Source organism: Penicillium chrysogenum, assembly GCF_028827035.1.
Source record: "Penicillium chrysogenum strain IBT 35668 chromosome Unknown utg000004l_segment0_segment0, whole genome shotgun sequence".
Lineage (NCBI taxonomy): Eukaryota > Fungi > Ascomycota > Eurotiomycetes > Eurotiales > Aspergillaceae > Penicillium > Penicillium chrysogenum.
The window spans coordinates 1,235,604-1,255,933 of NW_026622752.1; the positions used below are offsets into that span (position 1 = coordinate 1,235,604).

A 20,330-nucleotide genomic window follows, 5' to 3' on the forward strand; every position below is an offset into this window, starting at 1 on the left:
AACGATTCCCTACCACGTCGTTTGTTAGAGAGCGGTGCGGACTGGATATTAGATATCCCATCAAATCATATACCAGCTACATGTTCTGCATCAGGCTCTATCACTACCTGTGGTGATTGATATATTGGGTAGTCATTTCCAAGTGGATACTACGTGGATTCTATACACACAATACGAGCACTATCTAATTTATACTTGATATCCCATATTGATACATTCCATACTCCATATTCCATACAGAGTATTTGAAAACCACCCGAGACTTGCAGTAGTCTACGGAGTATACAAAACACCTATAATACAGCCCACAGAAAAACCTAGCAAAGAACCCCGATAAAAAACCAAAGTGTGGGATCCGGTCCTTTTTCTCGCCTCGCAGATGGATCCGAATGATTCCACTCCAATTACCTAGGTAATGCTCTCCGACATCCACACGCCTTCTAAACCATGGAACCATGGCAAATTCCGAGCACACAGTAGCGGACGTAACCAAAACTCCACATCCACCAACGGTTATCCCAGGGCCGTGCCGGGATATATCAACCATGGTACTATTGGAAAAGATCCAATGCCCACCGTTTTTTCTTTCCTGTTCTCCAGTGTTGCAATATGGATGGTTCTAAGGTACGTTGTACATATGTCCTGCAAATGTTCAAGTTCTCTTCCGCCCCGCCATGTTTAATAGTTTTCCGCTCCACCGTCTCTATGTGGAAAAAAAAAAAGTGAAGTGGCGGAATTGTGGATAGCGCGGATACCTTACGCACAGAGAGGTTGAAATTTGTGGCTCTGTTCTCGGATATGTTTCTTAACGTATAGAGTGGTCCGGAGGGCTTTAATGGCTATAGTTATTTTCATATTGCCTAGATAATCTTGACCCTTAAGTACTGCTTAGATACCTCCTAAGCTATTTTTGGCATTGAACCTGAATTGCTGTCTAGATATGCAAATACATTGATTCCCATATGAGACTCTTCGGGGTTGTATATCGTGACGAAATCCCACCTTTAGCATACATGTATGTTGTACATATTTATTTCGGTGTATCGGGCAAAAAACCTGCATTCTTGACCGGTGAAAAATTGATGTTTCGTGGCCCCTCTGCGGGGAGTTATATAAACGTCACAAAGGTGTTTCTGTGTTTAGTGGAAACAGCTCCACTATAGAGGTTTTCTTTTTCTTCTTCTTGATCCTTAAGCTGCAGAAGTTTCCTGGGTTGTTGACGAGGTGCATGAAGTTCGTATGAAATGCCTGCAAGCCCTGCAGCTAGTATAAAGCAGCTGGGCAGTGCCTTGGATTTACGTACACCTAATTTCCGAAACTTGGAAAGTCTCCCCGGAGTACGGAGTAGTTAACCGCGCATTACTCTAGTATCTGCCTTCATAACACCATTTCTCGAGTCTGTCGTGAATAATCAGACTCGCCTGCAGAAGCTTTATGAAGCTCCACCGCGAATAAGGACGATGCTAAGTATCAACGCGGATCTGGGATTCTAGACAATATAGCCCTTTTAGGTATGGTTCACATACAGCTGGACTGGGGCAGCGGAGGCTCAAACCATGGTTAGGCTGTTTTTTTCACTCCCCTATTCCCCGCCCCTTTTCTTTGTCAATTTTGGAGTCGCCACACTGTCGTCATCTGGCCATCTTCATAGACAAGGACAGGGAACTTGTGAATTCTCCTAAACTGGATCAATTGGATCAATTGGCCTACTCTATCTGATTTTTTACTCGCAAAATTTCTCCATTTTCGACAAGGTAATCGGAGCTGCAAGGCTGTTCATTACGTCGCTAAACCTGACGGGGCTTAGGGCATAAAATAGGTTGGGGAATACCCGTAGTGTAAGGAAAGAATAAAGGCCCACTTTGAAGCTTTACAATTTTAATGTACCGGTTACTGTACATACATACAAACTTACCAGCCTTTTCGAAAGAGGATAAATTGATTAACCAAGCTATACATTATTTGCTGCCTTGTACAGAGTACTTTACACAGTAACTTCCAATGTTGATGTGAACCTTGAACCCAACCTAAAGGTAAGGTTGGGAAGAATGATAATAAAGCATCATCCTGTACCTACCTAGGTAGCTATAATCTTAGCTGCCGCCGCTTTTATGAGGGCGCTCAGAGTCTCCAACCTTATGAACGAACGCTTAGTGAGCGCTCGGTGAACACCTGTGCGCCATGTGCCTAAGTACTTTAGTGGTACTCGGCATAGTCCACGGAAGACTATGCCGTCATTGCCAGGTTCGCGTCCCACACTTCCGCGTTCTCTTATAGCGAAATCTACCAAAGTTTGCAGAAAGATGTACAAACCGGGTTCAAAGTTTCTATGTTGTAGTCAACTGTGGAGATAGACACGGGGTTGGCCGCTCGGTCACCCTTTGCTTAACGAGACAATTTGCTTCCCATCTTGGCGCGAATCCCAGCAAACTCTCGTGTTCATCATTTCGGATTTGTGATGATGTTTATATTGCCGATCTAGTATTTTTCGCTATCCGAGGCAAATCAAAACACTGGCCTACTTACGTAGGTGCCCTCGGTCTCACCAAGTAGAGTCCAATGGGGAAGGTGCGATGGAAAGCCAGATTGGAGCCAATCGTGAACTTTCATATACGTAAGTTCACTAAGCCCGGTCTATGACCTCGCCATCTCAGGCGCAGCAGCACGCGATTGCAAGAGGCGCAATTAGGGGCTACCGGCTTGGCAAATAATATCACCCAGATCGCCTGCGTACAATGTACGACATACGACGGACGATCGGGTCTGCCGAAGAGTCCCACCGTGGGCGGGATGTCCTCAAGATCGCGGCCCATCTCAGCTGAACACGATACATATGTGGACCTGGCACCAGCCTCTTATGAAAACAGAGGCAATTAAGCACACGCACATGAGGGGCAATCTAATTGAGTTCGATGACCCGGGGTTGCGCTGATTCCTTCCAAGCCAACCATAAGCCCGGGGGATAAACCGACCAGAGTCTACTTTGCACCGAAAAACAACACGAATGTGATCGTGCAAATCAATGAAATGACGAGACAAGCGTATATTCCCCAACACATATCCGAAAACCCAAGCGAACTATCCATCCAATGCGCCCGGGTTGGGTCCGAGCCATGCTGACAGGGGTGTCTCCAATAGCCACCCCGCAGCTGCTGCCTGTAACCGAGTGAAATCCCACGATGCCCACACAAGGAATTTTCCCCTTGGAACTGAATGTTTCATGACGGCATGGAAATACAACACACTCAAAATCACACAACGCTCACGAATGATCTCAACTACTCGGTCAGGCCCCCCGCAGCAGATGTCAGACACCGGTCTGTCTGAGGTCGCCTTATCCGCACTTTGATTCGAGATCGTCCAATGACCATGTGCACATCCATCTCAGCGTCCCCTCCCTGTCTTTTAGCTCGTTCGTGCTCATCCAGTGATAGGTTGTGATAGCAATCATATGTGCATTGTCCGCTAGAGAGCCAAGGCGTCGTGGCCTATCAGAGAGTTTATTTGCAAGTTTCTCAGGAGACTGATACATAGGCAAGCATAACAGGTTCCTTTCCAGTCAGCCACAGCGGACTATGACAAGCTAAATGGTGGCTGCTTCTGACGTGGCAGCCCGTCGATGGCCATCTCTCTGCTCTCGGTTGAGGGCGAGCCTGATAGGGACTTGCCACACCCATTCGTGATTGCATGTTACTGTTGGTTGCAGACAGCATAGCTCGCGGCGGAACTTGTCTACTCGCGCTGACATATTCAGCTGAGCCTGCATTTTTGCGGCATATTTCCCGCTAGCTCCCTTACATGTGGCATGGTAATCTCCATATACAATGGCCTTGAACAATGCAGTTCATGCCCCACCACTGGAATTTAAAACTGGGCCACAGGCCGAGTGTTCTGTTTGCACCGACGGAACTTGCTCTGGTATCCAATGGTTCCGCGTCGCACCCCTGACCTTGACTGCAACACGACCAAGTCAGGTTGCTGATCGGTAATCGCTTCCTGATAAACATATTGATGGATGGTAGAGTTGTTGACCGCCTTCTATCAGTTGGCCGGTTTGCAATTCACTCAGCTTCTGTGACGGGGATTTGCAATAGTGAATTCGAAGATAACCCACAACGTTCGTGATGTTGCACAAATACAACGTTACAACGACTTTGTTTTGCTGGACAAACAAGGCGAATTAGATATGTATATAATGGACGTTGAATATGTAGTTTTTGAATTTACTTGACCACTTTTCTGTCAAGCATGTCCTTGTACAGTGGAATATGTTGTAGTTAACTAACTACTTCATCGGAACCTAGGTCCTGACATGTATCTACATGTAGGTACTAATCGACCACAGGTGACACTTACATCGCAACCTTGAAAATCAAAGTCTATCAAGCAATTGGCAGAATAGCTTTTACCGACAAAGACATATCATCATTATTGTTTCCAAGGTTGCTCTTATGAACGTTCATAACTAGTTAACTAGTTATCCATCCATGGATAGTTACGAGCCCCTGATCTATAAGGCAGAAATGATGCTCGATTCCCCACACGTGATCTCGGAGAAACAGACCGAACTAGTTAAGATATTCCGGCCGCTAAAAATTATCTACAGAAAAAAAAAAAGGCAGCGCAACAAGTCGCAAGGAAAGCTTTGGCACCACAATATAATCACCCATTTGTGTCCAAGAGATGACTGTCTAAAGGCTGGTTTTACAGCCCGAGCTGAACTATTTCTGAATTGATCTTCAGCACGCCCATTTCTGATTTGCACGCCGCTTAAAACCGTCCGAAACGAGCTCTCTGGCTTCGAAGCCCCCATCTCCAATAATGGATATCCACCGTTGTCGTTTCGTTTCTTATAACCCACAGGCGATCAATGCACTTGCGTTCTCGCATCCCCCGTCAGCAGATCTAGCTGGACGTGGCGTACCCACCCTCAGACTCGCGATCGGTCGTGCGAACGGTGATATCGAAATATGGAACCCTATGCGCGGCGCCTGGTTCCAGGAGACCGTGATGCGTGGAGGCAAGGATAGAAGCATTGAAGGACTCGCATGGACTCTGGATCCCCAGGAGGATGGGCCGGATGGCACCAAATTACCAGGAAAGCTGCGTCTGTTTAGCATTGGATACTCCACAGCCGTCACCGAATGGGATCTTGAGAATGGCCGCCCGCTGCGTCACTCCAGTGGAAACTATGGAGAGATTTGGTGTCTTGCTGCGCAGCCCCGCTGGCAGGCGACCAAGGGCAAAGATGGAAAGGTGCTTCCTCCCGCCGAGGGCGAGCACATCGGTCAGCACCTCGCCGCAGGATGTGCGGATGGGTCAATTGTCATCTTGTCTACTGCCGATAACGAGCTCAAATTCTTGCGCCTGATGCGTCCCTCAACGAAAAGAGCGCGCGTCCTCAGCGTTACCTTCCAGAACCGCCATACCATCGTCGCGGGTTATGCTGACAGTTCTATCCGTCTCTTTGATATTCGCAGTGGTCAGATGCTGCGGACAATCTCTCTGGGCAAAGGTCCTACAGGTGGTCCGAAGGAACTGTTGGTTTGGTCGGTAAAATGTCTGCCGGACGGCACGATCGTCTCGGGTGACTCGGCTGGTGAAATTCGGTTCTGGGACGCAAAGAACTATTCTCTCGTTCAACGGATACAGGGCCATCTTGCAGATACTCTCGATATCGCAGTGAGTGCCAATGGAGATACTGTTGTCAGTGGCGGTGCCGACCAGAGGACCGTCGTCTACCGCAAGAAGGAGGGCGAGAAGGGCGACAAGAAGGGTCGCTGGGCTGAGATCATGCATCGTCGCTACCACACCCACGATGTTAAGACGTTTGCTGTCTACGAGACGAAGGATATCAGTATCGCTGTGTCTGGAGGTATGCTAAACATTGGCCCACTATCGATTTGAGATGTTCCAGCAATGCTGACTGACTTGTTTCGTTCAAAGGTCCCGATGCAACACCGGTTGTTCTCCCTCTGCGTGAATTCGGAAAGGAACACCACCGCAAGCTTTCGAGTCTTCCGCAGATTCCCCAGCTCACCTCCGCGCCGTCGTCCCGTTTGGTTATGAGTTTCTGGGATAGAGAAGTGAGCTTGTGGCGTGTCTCTCGAGGCCCTGCGTCTTTGCATGAGAACATTGATGGCCAACGGCATAGACTTGTTGGTAAGGTTCTGATCCAGGGCGAGGAAAATATCTCATCAGCGATGCTGTCTTCAGATGGCAAGACGCTCGCTGTTGCAACCATTGCTGAGGTCAAACTGTTTTCTCTCCGTCGGCGAAAGGGCGATGAGAAGGGTGCTCTGCGCATCCAGAAGATCGACGTACCTAAGGTGCTTTCCGATGAAGGTGCTCGCCTTGTGACCATTTCCCCCGACGGCCGATGGCTTTCAATTGTTCGCCCCAACAGCGACATCTACATGGCAAGGGTTCAGCCAACCTCCGTGTCTAATGAGAAGCCTCAAGTGGTGCCACAGTTTGCAAAGCTCAAGAGAGTCGCCCGTCATGTACGACACGAAAAGGCATCCCACGGAACGTTGGGTGACTACGAGAGAACGATACGATCTGTGGTGTTTTCAGATGACAGCAAGGTTCTGGCGTGTGGTGATATCTCTGGTTGCGTCGACACCTGGGTGCTGGGCGCAGGAGCCGCGAACGGTGCGGCCAAACGTAGCGGAGCCTCGGAGTCCGACGATGATTCATCTGATGATGAGGACGAGGACGTTGTGATTGAGGGCGAGTGCTGGACTACCGCTGCCACCGAATCACCAATCCCCCGTATGAAGTCCGGCATCACTTTGTTGTCCTTCCGTCCCAAGTCCGCCCCCACACAAAAGCTTCTCGCCAATGCCACGCACCGGTCTGACGAAGATCGGCTGATGGTCCTCACAAGTGAGCACCAGCTCATCGAATTTGATGCTCGGGATGGCAAATTGTCCGACTGGTCCAGACGCAACCCCAAGGCATACCTCCCCGCAGAGTTCCGAGGCGTTAAGGACCGAGCTATGGGCTGCATGTGGGATCTTTGTGAGGGCCGCGAGCGCCTCTGGCTCTACGGAGCATCATGGCTGTGGATGTTTGATCTGCTCCAAGACTTCCCCTCCCCGAGGAGGCTGAAGCTAAGACCGAAGAGGGCAAGACCGCGGGTCAGCTTGCCAAGGCATCGAAGCGCAAGCGCGAAGCCCTCGACGATGACGAATACGAGCGTAGGAAACACAACACTGGTGCCGGTGACCGAATCCCTCAGTCACAAATGGATGTCCACTTTGGCACCAAGGTCCGCAAGATCGTCGGCAGCGATGAATCGCAGGGAGAATGGATCGCGCTTGACAAGGAACGTCCCCGTGTCCCAGGCGAAGATGACGAGGCCTACGAGTACGACGAGACCTTTGCGGCCACCAATGAGACAACCCTCGCCCGTCTACGACGTGGAGATGGAACTGCGGTCGAAACCGAAACTCCACAGAAGGGATCACAGAAGCACACCGGCGATACCCCGAAGAAGCAGCTGGTGGAGACCAATGGTGCCTCAGCTCAGCCTACACGTCGGTGGTGGCACACCTATAAATACCGTGATATCCTTGGCATTGTACCTCTCAACACCTTGTCGGATGACGATTCCGACGACCAGAGCCCGAGTGGGATTCTGGAAGTCGCAGTGGTGGAGCGACCTATGTGGGACGTTGAACTGCCTGGTCGTTACGTGAAGGACTATGAGTGAAGCAGAGAGATATCAAAGGGCTTTCTGTAAAAAAAAATAGAATGGTGATTCAGATATGTAATTTTGTCATTTGAGCATACTTGGTGGAGCGCATGATACCGGCGCCTTATGTACAGGGATTCTGAATTGATGATTACCCCCAAAATTACTTGCCTATATTCAGGTAACTAGTTGACTCTCGTATGTCCTGTATATCGTGGGATTCAAATATACTGAAGTACAAAGAAAGTGACGAAGCTCGGGATTTCCAAGGCTGAAACGATCCAGAACCAGTGCGGGGCCTCAGAGTGACTTAAACCTCCGAGCTCGCCTGGGCAGACTCTTGACTCTCTTGAGACCTCTGTACACCTTGAACCAGCTGACCATCCTGAAAAGCCTTTAACCTGCTACCCTGCTACCCTGCTACCTTGCTGTCCCCGTGAATCCCGAATCTCCTTCCGGTCCCGCTTATCGGCTTATCGTCTACACGTCAGCTCCAACCTTGGGAGGCTGTGAAGTCCGACATCCTCTTTCCATAGACCCCTCTGCAAGGGCCAGGGATACGTTATCATAAATCAAGAAACCCTACATTTGCCAGAACATAAAGGCTCGGATCAATAAGGAGGTCAACAGCAGGACTACCGCATAGGTCCTCCCAAGTCGAACCCAGGGCGGGGCCAACTACTCCATATCGAAGAAAGCAGGCAAACACGCTGCCCCTTTTTCAATAAACCATCGCATAACCCCCCTCTATATATCATTGCCACCTCTCTGCTGTTTCGAACTCACCTCTCAGGACCTCGGCCGCCATCTCAGACCCTCACAGAAACACATCCTACGCCTCTCCGACAATAACCGCATAACTACACCATGGGCCTCTCATACAACGTCTACTTGACTGCCAACAAGATCTTTGGGTGTAAAGGATGCAAGACTCATCTAGCGGACTTCAACGAGATCATGAGCCGGGTATGAGAATGCCCTGAACCCTCTTCTTCCTAAACTCCTGCTATGAATCACCTGTTACTGACCCGTGACCTTCGACTACCTAGAATTTCCGAGGCCAGCACGGGAAAGCATACCTCTTCAATAAAGTCGTCAACGTCACGCAAGGCGAAGCTGTAGAGCGCAACATGACGACAGGTCGACATATCGTGCGTGACATCGCCTGCAGACAGTGCAAGGAAACGGTAGGATGGAAGTACGACAAGGCATATGAGAGCAGTGAGAAATACAAGGAGGGCAAATTCATCCTCGAGGAGGAACTGTTCTGCGTCGTTTGTTAGTGGGGAGACTTCCGCTCATACGCATGGCCTTCATGTGTTTCGTGCGCCTGGCCGGTTCTCGATTTTATGATAAGAATGGGATTGCATTCTCTGAGCATGTGTGCTTTTCAAGACTGATTTCCGTTGCCTTGTTTTTCTTTCTCTTTCTCAGCTTCGGTGTTTGCGAAAGGCGTCGCAAGGAGTATTTATTTGCCTTTCTTTGTTCGGTTTCTTTAGGCCCGAAGAAACTGGAACCAGCTATACATTTGCACTGCGTCCTTGGAATACAGTTTGACAGTTCTATCTCTCTTCTACGTAGCATCCACCTTCCATAAGAGTGACCTACTTGGAGTAGTAGCTCAAATTCCCTTGTATTCTGTCTATACCTGCAAACACATGCATCATATAGAACTTAATCTCCATACTACAAAGCATACCCATCTATATCCTATTTTCGGCGCTTTCAGTGGAGACCAGCCACTGTGGACATAGTCTACCAGCCCCACCAGGTGATTCATTCGCACAGAAGCCCGAGACTGGAGAAATTAGTAGATTTCTTCTTTAAATTCGGATCCCTCTGCATTCTGATTCCACATTGAAGAATTTGGCTTGGAGTATCCATTGTAGCAAAGCCTGACTTCCGAGTTTCCCCACCAAAACCCAAAAGTAAGTCTCTGCGGTCATACTTCAACTACAGGATTCCACTATAAAGAGATTGAAGATTGACCATCGTCAGGATGGCTCCAGCTACCTCGGATTCTGGTATGATGCAGGCGGTCGTGTTTCACGGCCCCTATAAGGTCGCTGTTGAGCAGAGACCTATTCCCAAAGTGCAGAACCCGGAGGATATTGTAGTCAAGGTGGGATATACTGCGCTTTGTGGAAGGTGGGATTGATCTATACTTATTTTACGCAAAGACCAGTGCTAATCGCGATATTATTTAGTGAGTTGCACATGTTCCGTGGCGTGGAGCCTGCAGGAACAGGATTTATTATGGGCCATGAGTTCGTGGGCGAGATCGTTGAGATGGGCAGCGCCGTCAAGACTCTCCAGAAGGGGGACCGGGTTGTTACTGCGTTTACTACTTCCTGGTAAGCTGCCTGCTCACTAGATGCTCGTTTTGCAGTAAATTGTACGAACGTTGCGCTGACATTATGATAGCGGCGAATGCTTCTACTGCAAGCAAGGGTGGTCTTCTCGCTGTGATAAGAACAGTCTTTTTGGATGTGACAGCTTGGACGGTGGGCAGGCTGAATACGTGGGTTTCTAAGCATACTCTTATTTTGCTCTATGTGCTGATATTGAGACTACACAGGCGCGAATCCCGAATGCTGATGGTTCGGTCATGAAGGCCCCCGAGGGCGTTGACGAGAAGTATCTGGTTCTCATGGGAGATATCTTCCCCACAGGCTGGTTTGCAGCCAACAACGCATTCAAGAACTCGACCCCCGAGCAGATTGCTGAACAGACAGTAGTCCTGATTGGATGTGGACCCGTCGGTCTCTGCGCGCTCATCAATGCTTTGGAGTACAAGCCCAAGCATATCCTGGCAGTTGACTCCGTCCCCTCGAGACTGGAGCTTGCCAAGTCGCTTGGTGCTGAGCCGTGGAATTTCCAGCTGGACCGGGCTGGTCTAGACAAGCGTGTTCAAGAGCTGACAAACGGACGTGGTGCCGATGCTGTCATCGAAGTCGTCGGATTGAGTCCTGCCTTGCGCACTGGCTTTGAACTTCTGCGACCTTGGGGAACCATTAGCAGTGTTGGTTTCCACAATGGAGAGGTAAGTAGATATGTATCGGCTTTTAGTATCGTTGCTAATAAGGTACTCAGATTCCTTGGGACGGCAATGATGCCTATTCCAAGAACCTCACAGTCCAGATGGGGCGATGCCCTGTTCGGTCTGTAGCTCCTCAGGCCCTGGAAGTGCTCAAGAGGAACCAGCACAAACTTGGCTTTATGGCTGATAAGATGATGCCACTCTCGCAGGCCGTGGAGGGCTATGATCTATTCAATGCGCACCAGGTGCAGAAAGTGATATTCGAGGCTGATAAATAGAGAGTATAAGTATATAACCAGGTAAGATTAAATAGAAAAAGCAATAGAAGAGTAGAATTATATATAAGAGATCCTGTATACAAACAAAAGAAGTGGTCAAGAGAAAAAGAGAGAAGGCAGATTTTCATACTCGGGTTCTCCGCTTAAAGCAAAACACTTGAACTTCAACTCTTTCACATCTCCATCTCTCCTCCTCTCTCCTCTCTCTCCCCTCACCTTTTTCCCTTCTTCTTCTTCCTCTCTCCTCTTCTCTCCTCTACTCCCCTTTCTCTCATCGAGTTCCCTATCCGTCTTCCTCTCCCTCTTGATCCAAGATCCTGGCACTTTCCCCTCCCATCCATTTCTCCACTTCCTATCTCCCTCTTCTGTGAGTCCTCTTTCTAGCAGTTTGATCCTATTTTACGGGTTTCCCTCTGGGAATTCGCGCATCATCCTGTACCGCATGCGCACTCCTTTCTACCTTTTTTACAAAACTGACTTTTGCCACTATTTGAGTGTGAAGTCTCTACCGGTCCGCATCTCGCGACCGTACGGCATTAAAGGAACCTTCTATCCCGCTTCTCACTTGATCCTTTCAAACCGCTTAACCGCTCCTCCGCTTCTCCTACCTTCATCGATCACCGACAAAATGGATTCCGCCGAGATTCACCAAACCACCGCTGTGGACCACGACGAGCCCATGACCGATAACTTCAACGACAACCTCGCCGATCAGGGTGACCTCGAGGCCCCCCTTAAGACCGAGGAGGAGTATGCTATCGCCGATCTGACTCTGCGTGCTATTGTTTCCTCCAAGGAGGCCGGTGTCATCATCGGTAAGGCTGGCAAAAACGTTGCCGACCTCCGCGACGAGACCGGTGTCAAGGCCGGTGTGAGCAAGGTAGTTCCCGGTGTCCATGACCGTGTCCTGACTGTTACTGGTCAATTGCGCTCGCTTGCTCGTGCCTATGCGATCGTGGCAAAGGGTCTTTTGGAGGGTGCCCCGCAGATGGGCATGGGTGGCATTGTCTCTAACAATGGGACCCACCGTAAGTGATATCTTCTTTTTCTTTTTGGTCGCTCTGAATATTTTAGTTTGGACTCATTCTTCTGTATGGGGAGTTTAAAGAATCCATACGGAGAGTCTGGAAATTACCATTTTGATCCGAACTTGTTCTAACTTTCTCTAGCCGTTCGCCTTCTGATCTCCCACAACCAAATGGGTACCATCATTGGACGACAGGGTCTGAAGATCAAGCACATTCAGGATGCATCGGGTGTTCGGATGGTTGCGCAGAAGGAAATGCTCCCCCAATCCACAGAGCGCATTGTCGAGGTCCAGGGTACCCCCGAGGGCATCGAGAAGGCCATTTGGGAAATCGGCAAATGTCTGCTTGACGACTGGCAGCGTGGCACCGGTACTGTTCTCTACAACCCCGCCGTGCGTGCTTCTCTCAGTGGCTCGCAGCCGCTCAACAACAACCCCCCGGCTGGAAATGGCTACCAGAACAACACCAGCAGCCGTCAGTACAACCGCACCGGCAACGGCGCCGACTTCAGCGATGGTGGCTATAACCGCCGATCTAACTCCGATGCTGGAAACCGCGGATACCCCTTGGTTACCGAAGATGGCGAAGAGATCCAGACCCAGAACATCAGTATTCCTGCGGACATGGTTGGATGCATCATCGGCCGGGGCGGGACCAAGATCACAGAGATTCGCCGAAGCTCGGGCGCTCGGATTTCGATCGCCAAAGCTCCCCACGACGAGACTGGCGAGCGCATGTTCACCATCATGGGAAGTGCTCAGGCTAACGAAAAGGCTCTGTACCTTCTCTACGAGAACCTGGAAGCCGAGAAGACTCGCCGCAGCCAGCTTCCCCAGGAATAAATCCCCCGGGAATGATCCCTGGTGTGTGGGTGTGCGCGGATGAGATTGGTCCTAGCAGGACTCCTTTGTGTTCTCTGACCTTACGACTTCCTTGAAGACTTGTCGGTCACGATCAGCGGCGGTCATGTGCTAGCGCTTCTTTTATTTCCTTTTTATTCCTCTATTTCGTTCCGATTGCTTTGGGTCTTTCTCTCTTGATCTTCTTCCTCGGCTCTCCTTCGAGGTTCTAGCCTCACCATACGTTGCTCTTATTCACAAAAGACAAAAGTTCGCTGCGATGGATGGAGGGTACACATGCGTATTAGATACCAATTTTGTGTGGTCTTTATCGGCCATTGTGCGTTGAATTGCATCGCAACCCGAATGTCTCTCGATCCTAACCCTCAACTTTGCCAATCACAACAGCCTTACCTCCATTCCCTCCCTCGCTTCCCCACATCAGCTGAACTGTCACCGTGATGTCTCTAATCCGTCTTTACCCCGATTCCTGAATCCCAGACCTCTCCGCCATCATCCCGGTCTCTACCTCCTCCTTGTCCTTGTCATCGTTCCACCTTGTACGCCGCCAGTTTGTAGCTGGCGGGGTATATTGATCCATGTCTTTCCCTCCACTCTTATCTCCTCGACTTATGTACCCTGTTTTCGTTCCCTTCCTATCCCTGATTTACTGCAATGCTACCACCTTTTATCAACCCTACCCTCTCCTTATTGCGGTGTATCTTGGCCCTTGAAAACGAAACCCTCGAAATAATAAAAAAACGCTTCTTGTCTCCTAATAGCCCCCCTTTTCATGTGTCTCGTTGCGTATCACCTTGGCTGCTGTTCTCAAATATGAATATCTGGTGTTAAATGCCAATAGGACGTTGGGTGTCTAATCTCACGAATTACTCCAGGAACAAGCGATTTCTTGTATACCCTCTGCAGATGGACCCGTCCGGTTTATCTGCTGGGATATATTTGTGCGAATGATCTGTCCAACTGATGTATCGTTAAGCTAGTAATTATACTATGCTACAATCTATAACCTGGTGGACAAGGATATTAGATCTTTGTATAAGGCGACAGCAGAACGCACTAGCTTAGATCGCATGTGTTGTCTATAAAGCAACAGAACTAACAAGAAAGCGCTTGAATATCTCATTTCATTCCATTCCATCATTATGTAAATTCTCGTCTGCGACTCACGGACAAAGGAGATAATAGAAAAGACCAGCTTACGGGCGGCAGACCTAGATACAAAACGCGCCCGCAAGAGAGAGATGCGACAAAAGAATAGACAAGAGAAACAAGTAGAAACAAGGAAAGATAATCCCTAGGGCTGGTACACAAATGAAACAGTGCCATCCGGTAGAGTATTATGGACAAGAGACGCCGCCAATGGTAGGTTTTGTACATGAATTTGACAAACCACTAGACATGCTGACAGTCTATGGTGGTGAGATGGTGTGTCTTTGCTGCCAGAGACCTTCCCCAGACAAATATCACACCAAAAAATGTGGACACAGAATAGGATGACGTGCTGACACCGTGAATGCGTGATGGGTGTAATTTCTTCTCAAATCAAAGACACAGAGGAGATTCGTTAGAATGCATAATGCAATGTTGTGTGGGACTGTGGACAGGGAAAACTTCCAACTGTCATGGCTGGTGAGACACGCATATAACAAGCAAAGTCCTTTCGAAAGATGGAACGAGAACGCCGATGTCGAAGCAGATGTCCGAAGGAGACGGGATCAGATGCGGGGTCGCTGCGTAAAATAATTCAAGGTGAGGTAACCGGATATGTCGACGGTTGGCATGCATGATGGCGGGGTTCAGCCAGAGGGATATGGGAGGTGTGAGCGTTAATCGATGCTGTCATCGAGGTTTACATTGTTGGGGGTGGCCGGGGCACGATTTCGAAGACCGAATCTCCGTGCGCCCAAGCTGTTCGTTCGCAGTCGTGGTGATTGGATTGGCGTGTAGCTGGTTGCCACTTTGCTCGATGGGGTCGAGATCCTGGTCTGGGAGGGCTCCATTTGGGGCGAGCGCAGACCTTCTTCGACGCCAGATCCCTGCACGTTATTGGAAGAGAAGCTAGGCGTTAGGCCGTAACGGCGAGACCCGGCCTGGATGTTGGAGCGGGATGTCGCAGGAGTATAAGTAGCAGGGTTCATGTAGCTTCGACGGAATGAGAGACTGGATGAGAGAGTCGGTGTCCGAGGCTGTGATGACTGCACCTGCGGTTGTGGGACCTGTGATGATTGGTATTGCGGGGAGCGGGGGGAGTATGCGACGCTGCTCTGGTCCTGCTGCACACCGGAAATGGAGCGGGACACAGTGTGACCTTGGGAGAATCGTTGCCGAGGAGGCGGGATGGCTTGCGCAGGAAGCGGTGTGCCAATTTCTGTATTGGCTCTGGAGACCGAACGACTATGTGGACTTTCAGTCTCTCCGCTTTCCTCGCCAATGGTCAGCCTGCGGCTGCGGAGGGAACTTGACATGCGATTGAGACGACTGGCTGGGTTAGACATGCCGGGAGATTGGCTTGGGCTCTGCTTCACATCCGTCGTGTTACCAGGACTGGTATTGACCAGGGATGCTCGACGTGCGTCAAGGCGACTGGAGATGCGGGTCGTGCTATGACGCCGCTCAACTCCTTCGGGCTCCTTGCTCCCATTCCGCTGATACGTCGGTACGGACATACGAGCATCGACCCCCGTGCCATTCGACAATTGAGGCTGCACGCCTGTTTCACGGCTTGACGCCGGTCGGGCACTCTTTAGCTGCTCATCCGTCAAGGCTAGGCAAAGCTCGGTCAGACTGCGGCACACACTGTCTGCTTTGCGGCGGGCATGTCGTTCGGGTGAGGTGTATCCTCCATTCACGACGGAGACGCTGCCCGATGGGGCGGTATTGACGCCCAACGCGGTGGAAAGGTTCAAAGCATCGGTTATCGTCGCTTCGAGGGAGGTGTACACGTCACCGCTCAAGACAGCTTTTGCCTTGGCCAATGCGGATTGCAGAATGGGGTGCACCGGGCTCCGTTCGGTATCTGCAGTTGAGACGCTGGCTTTGCGGCGTTGCTTCGGCGAAGAGGATAAGGTGGTAATTGCAGTGTTTGCAGTCCGCGGTCTCTCATTGGTAGGGGTGTACATCGCCGCTGAAGATGATGGAGGTAGCCTCCCCGTCAATTCCAGCTTTTTGATCCGATCTTTGAGATCATCCAGTTCGTCCCAAACAGTGGATGGGGCCGTAGTGGACAATGTCGACTCGGTTCCATCAGCGCGCGATCGTTCTGTATCGGCTCGCGGTCGCCCGGTCACTTCAGAGGCAGAAGGTTGCCGACTGCTCCGGATTGTAGAGAGTCCCGAATAGCGATTGATGCGCGGATCGGTTAGGGAGGACCGGCGCTCCAGTTCCTCAGCAGCGGTAGGTGTGCGCGGTGAAGTTTCTGGGCTCGTGCGGCTGAAGCGGCTTCGTGGAACGCCGACGGCGGATCGCGCACTGGATCCTAGGCCACTGTAGCGGAAGCGACCAGAGTCGTCTAGAGGATGGGTGGATGACGCTGGAGTATGGATGGAGCTGTAGGGGGCAGTGGGGGAATCATTTTGCAAATGCAAGGGGTTGTCGATATTGCTATACCGCTGATCGGGTGACGGGGTTTGTTCTGTCGTTGGCGACCGTAGACTTTGGCTAGAATAACCAAGCCGTGACTAGTCCGTACGTTCTCGTTAGCTATCGGGAAGTCACAAGAAGGGGTTGAGCGGCTGCTGTGGCCGATGAATGCCAGAGCGATCAGGAATGCGATCGGCTCAAGACCTATATTATTCTCACTTACCCGTCTAAAATCCGAGCGACCTATCGAGTCGCGACGGCCAGAATCAGCTCTCGCAATATTTAGGAACACATCCTCGTTCTTTGGGCGGCCCTCGTCCGTCGAAGACTTGTCCTCGATCCCCCGATGAGTACCGTTTAGACTGCCGTTGAGGGAGCGAGCATTTTCATTTAGGGTTCTGGTCGCTCCAGAATAAGCCAGACTTGATGGCATGGTTCTTTTCACATCAGGGCGATCTTGGTGTAATTCGTCCTGTCTGGGCCTCTTCGAGGCATGGGGAGATTCAGAAGCTTGGGGGCTGGGTGAGCTGAAGCTTAGGATGGATCGCCGGGCGCGGTGCAATAAGGAGCGTTTGGTGGTTAGATTGGGTGTTTCATCGGTGGGGCCATCGAAGCGAGTGTGCAACGACAAAGAACGCGAGTGAGGGAAATGTCGGAAATGTTGGAAGTGCTGGTCGTGGTCATAGTCACGATGCTGATTGACTTGGTTGGGTTGCAAATGGTCACGGGAACCTGCAGCCATCGTGTACTTTGTGCTCTGTACACTGTACGAAGTACAGAGTACGGTGAAGTACTTGGTACCTTTGAAGTCTTGACGATTCTGGGGAAAGCTAGGATTGTATAGTTCCGACAGGTTGGAAATATGCACAGTTCATAGTCATTGCAGGATGTCAGTAAGGACTTGTGGACTTGACCTGTCAGAAAGAATATTGGATGCGGGTATACACTGGAGAATTTCAATATTGACGAGCTTTTATTTTCTATTGGATTTTGTTTGAAACTTGATTTGGTTTGACTCATGGGAAATATTGAGGAAGGTACAATATGAACTGGAACTCTGTAGATGCGATATGCTGGATGATACTACTCAGAACCTATTAGGTAGATGGTAGTCTGCTCTACATAAAATCCGAAACAGGAAAAGAAGAGGCAAAAGGAAAAGAAAAGGAAGAAAAACAAAAAATACAAAAATAAGCATTGAGCCATGGTTCAGCTCCAGGCAAAACCACGGTTCGGTTGAAAAAACCCCCAACAAATTGAATTTGACAGTTGACATCCATGGATCCAAAACAAGCAGCTCTATCTAGGTACTATTCGGGTTGCAGTATGCAGGATACTATCTACATCTACATAGGCACAACATATCAGGTCCTGAATATAGATTGACATCGCAGACCATACTAATCACCTGATATACGACCATTCTTGGATGCTAGTCAACCTTGAAATGGAAGTAGATGGTTGGAATACTTGGGGACCCTTTATTGCACTCTATAGTTATACAGTATAGGTATACTATCTAATGAGGCTGGTTATGTTGATAAACGTCGTCTAATTCTTAGGTACTAATTTCCATTCATACCAATGAATATAAAAAGTGAAGCGGGCAGCCTGGGCTAGGAAAAGTACTCTAGGTGCATATACATTACTCTCTCGCTATTAATTATCCTATTTCTAAAATCAATAAGTGACGAGATAGTACGGCAATGCCTCACCTTGGAACACTAGGACTACTCTTTATTAATTATTAGACATGGGCTGTACTCGGAGAAAGAAACAAGCAAGGCTATGCTAATAAAGGGGCTCAATCAGTGATATACACCCTAGTGTACAGAGTATACTTTGTACGCTCGCTAGTACACTTAATATGGAGTCCTACAATATACAAGGGTGTCTAGACCCATGGACTCCGTATTCCGTACGGAGTATAGTGATATGAGTCGAATTCTTCAATACTTGCACACAGCCACTTGACCATCACTTGACAAATCCATTGTCATGTGCGTATTGCTCGTGTGGCAATCCACTATCTAGGCATACAGGTAACACGGAGTAGGTGGACCAACTTGATAGGTACTTTGTTTAGATTGATCATTAAACAGAAATCTATTTGTGGAATAATCTGGAGAGCCCTATATCGTATACTGCAACGGCTAGCCGACCATACCATTTGCAGTATGTACCGATAATAAGAGACAAGGCAAGACAAGACCAGGAGTTCATTCGCGGTAGTAGTTTAATTGAACAAGCTGTCCTTGTATGCGACAAACCAATGGAAAGTGTCCTTCAAGTCTGAAACACAAGAATGTCAACCAAGCGTAAGCTGCTAATGTCGCAATCCAGAGTGTTTATTTTTAGAAGCGCATGCTGAAACATCTGGAGTTTCCTTCAGGATCAAGAACGCCAGAGAAAGGGGCTCATCTATTTGGAACTTCTCTGGCACAAACCAGATTTTCGGTGACAAGGTGATGAATACCATGGGAATATCCTCTCCAGACTCGGCATATGGCGAAGTGAAGATCCAGTTTCAGGACTACAATCCACGTGGAGAAGGACGATCATTCGTCATTCCCCGAAAATACAGTGGGCCTCAAGCTTCAGTAACTCTCCCCAGCCTCCATGGGGATAATCCCAGCTGATGTAATAGACGATCTAGGTAGTTGTACATAACTTCCAGATGTACGGAGTAAATATTGCTATTTTACGTACGGAGTATGAAAGTAAATTATAGCCCCAAACCTGTTTGTATTATATCTCACACGATCTTGAGACAAATGCCAAGATCCACTAGTCTCCCGCTAGTGCCAATTTGGTGTGTTTCATCCAGCGCCAAACCCAGATCCATGGGGTTTCAGGTTGTGCCTTGTCCTCCTACTATCATCCAATCAGATATCTCTCTATTCCTATTTTGGGGTTGCCCCTAAAATGTTGAATGGTCCAATGGTATCATGTCCACACAATCCATGGGTCAGCCAGCCCACCGTTCACCCATTCGAATTTTATGTTGTTTTGACCTGAATCATGTATGTACATATGTAATTATCTAGAACAGTAGTATGGAGTAGAGAAACAGTGGAGTTATGTATTGAGAGACGGGAAGGTAAATTTGGAAGACAGGAAGACAGTGTCCCTTTCGGGTTACTACGCACAGCACATCTCCACCATATCCCGTCTCAAATGTCTCCCCCCTTGTCATCTCGGTCTTTAAGCCGTTTGTGTTGGTATTGTGTGTAACAGATGGGGGTTATCCAACTCTAAGGAATATACGGAGTACGGAGTACCCGTGGACATGGATGTACTCAGCTGTGGGACTATAATTATGTGGGACCTGAGCATGTACGGAGTACCTAGGTAGTATTTTGAAGAAATACATACAACATACATAGAAAGAAGGAATGAATATAATAATATTTAGAAATATAAGAAAATAGAAAATAGATAATAGATAATATACGCTAAGGTGGGAAGAGGCACACTCACGAGCCTCTCATTTACGTTGATTTGACGCCGACCTAAACATTCCAGGGCGGCTAAAATTAGAGAGGGCAGTGATTGGGGGTTTTATCTCCCCTCTTCTGGTATTGTATGTTATTTATGTTATTTTTTGTTACTTTGTTACTTTGTTACTTCCAGATCCCCCAAAACACGAAGGGTCCAAAAACCCGTATACTCTCTTTCTCTTTCCCTTTTCCTATTCTGCCTTTCTTCTCTCTTTTTCATCCTTCCAGTTCCCTGGAGGAACCGCTTTGATTCTATACGACTCTCTGTGATACATTTTTTCCCCTTTTCATTATTCTCTTTGATCTTTAACTCTTTGGTCTTTGATCTTTGGTCCAGTCATTCCTT

The 20,330-nt window shown here is 49.0% G+C and overlaps 5 protein-coding genes across 5 annotated transcripts; 3 read left to right on the forward strand and 2 right to left on the reverse strand.

The window, feature by feature from the left end:
- Positions 1 to 3,583: 3,583 nt before the first annotated feature.
- Positions 3,584 to 3,766, reverse strand: N7489_006399 (uncharacterized protein; the record flags this gene model as incomplete). Its single annotated transcript, XM_056712149.1, has 1 exon — positions 3,584 to 3,766. One exon carries the CDS (start codon positions 3,764 to 3,766, stop codon positions 3,584 to 3,586), a length of 183 nt encoding a protein of 60 aa, XP_056565864.1.
- A 1,055-nt stretch (positions 3,767 to 4,821) lies between these two features.
- On the forward strand, positions 4,822 to 7,717 carry ura7 (small subunit rRNA maturation protein UTP4; the record flags this gene model as incomplete). The annotated part of the gene is given in 3 exon segments (XM_056712150.1): positions 4,822 to 5,875; positions 5,947 to 7,072; positions 7,090 to 7,717. The coding sequence occupies 3 exon segments, from the start codon at positions 4,822 to 4,824 to the stop codon at positions 7,715 to 7,717; spliced, it is 2,808 nt and encodes a 935-aa protein (XP_056565865.1).
- An 849-nt stretch (positions 7,718 to 8,566) lies between these two features.
- N7489_006401 (Alcohol dehydrogenase superfamily zinc-type) lies at positions 8,567 to 11,017 on the forward strand (the record flags this gene model as incomplete). Its single annotated transcript, XM_056712151.1, has 7 exons — positions 8,567 to 8,665; positions 8,749 to 8,977; positions 9,709 to 9,847; positions 9,907 to 10,053; positions 10,124 to 10,220; positions 10,278 to 10,742; positions 10,793 to 11,017. The coding sequence occupies 7 exons, from the start codon at positions 8,567 to 8,569 to the stop codon at positions 11,015 to 11,017; spliced, it is 1,401 nt and encodes a 466-aa protein (XP_056565866.1).
- Positions 11,018 to 11,645: 628 nt separating this feature from the next.
- Positions 11,646 to 12,887, forward strand: N7489_006402 (KH domain-containing protein; the record flags this gene model as incomplete). The annotated part of the gene is made up of 2 exons (XM_056712152.1): positions 11,646 to 12,045; positions 12,187 to 12,887. 2 exons carry the CDS (start codon positions 11,646 to 11,648, stop codon positions 12,885 to 12,887), a joined length of 1,101 nt encoding a protein of 366 aa, XP_056565867.1.
- Positions 12,888 to 14,731: 1,844 nt separating this feature from the next.
- Positions 14,732 to 17,226, reverse strand: N7489_006403 (putative LPXTG-motif cell wall anchor domain protein; the record flags this gene model as incomplete). The annotated part of the gene is made up of 2 exons (XM_056712153.1): positions 14,732 to 16,582; positions 16,708 to 17,226. The coding sequence occupies 2 exons, from the start codon at positions 17,224 to 17,226 to the stop codon at positions 14,732 to 14,734; spliced, it is 2,370 nt and encodes a 789-aa protein (XP_056565868.1).
- Between the last annotated feature and the right edge of the window lie 3,104 nt (positions 17,227 to 20,330).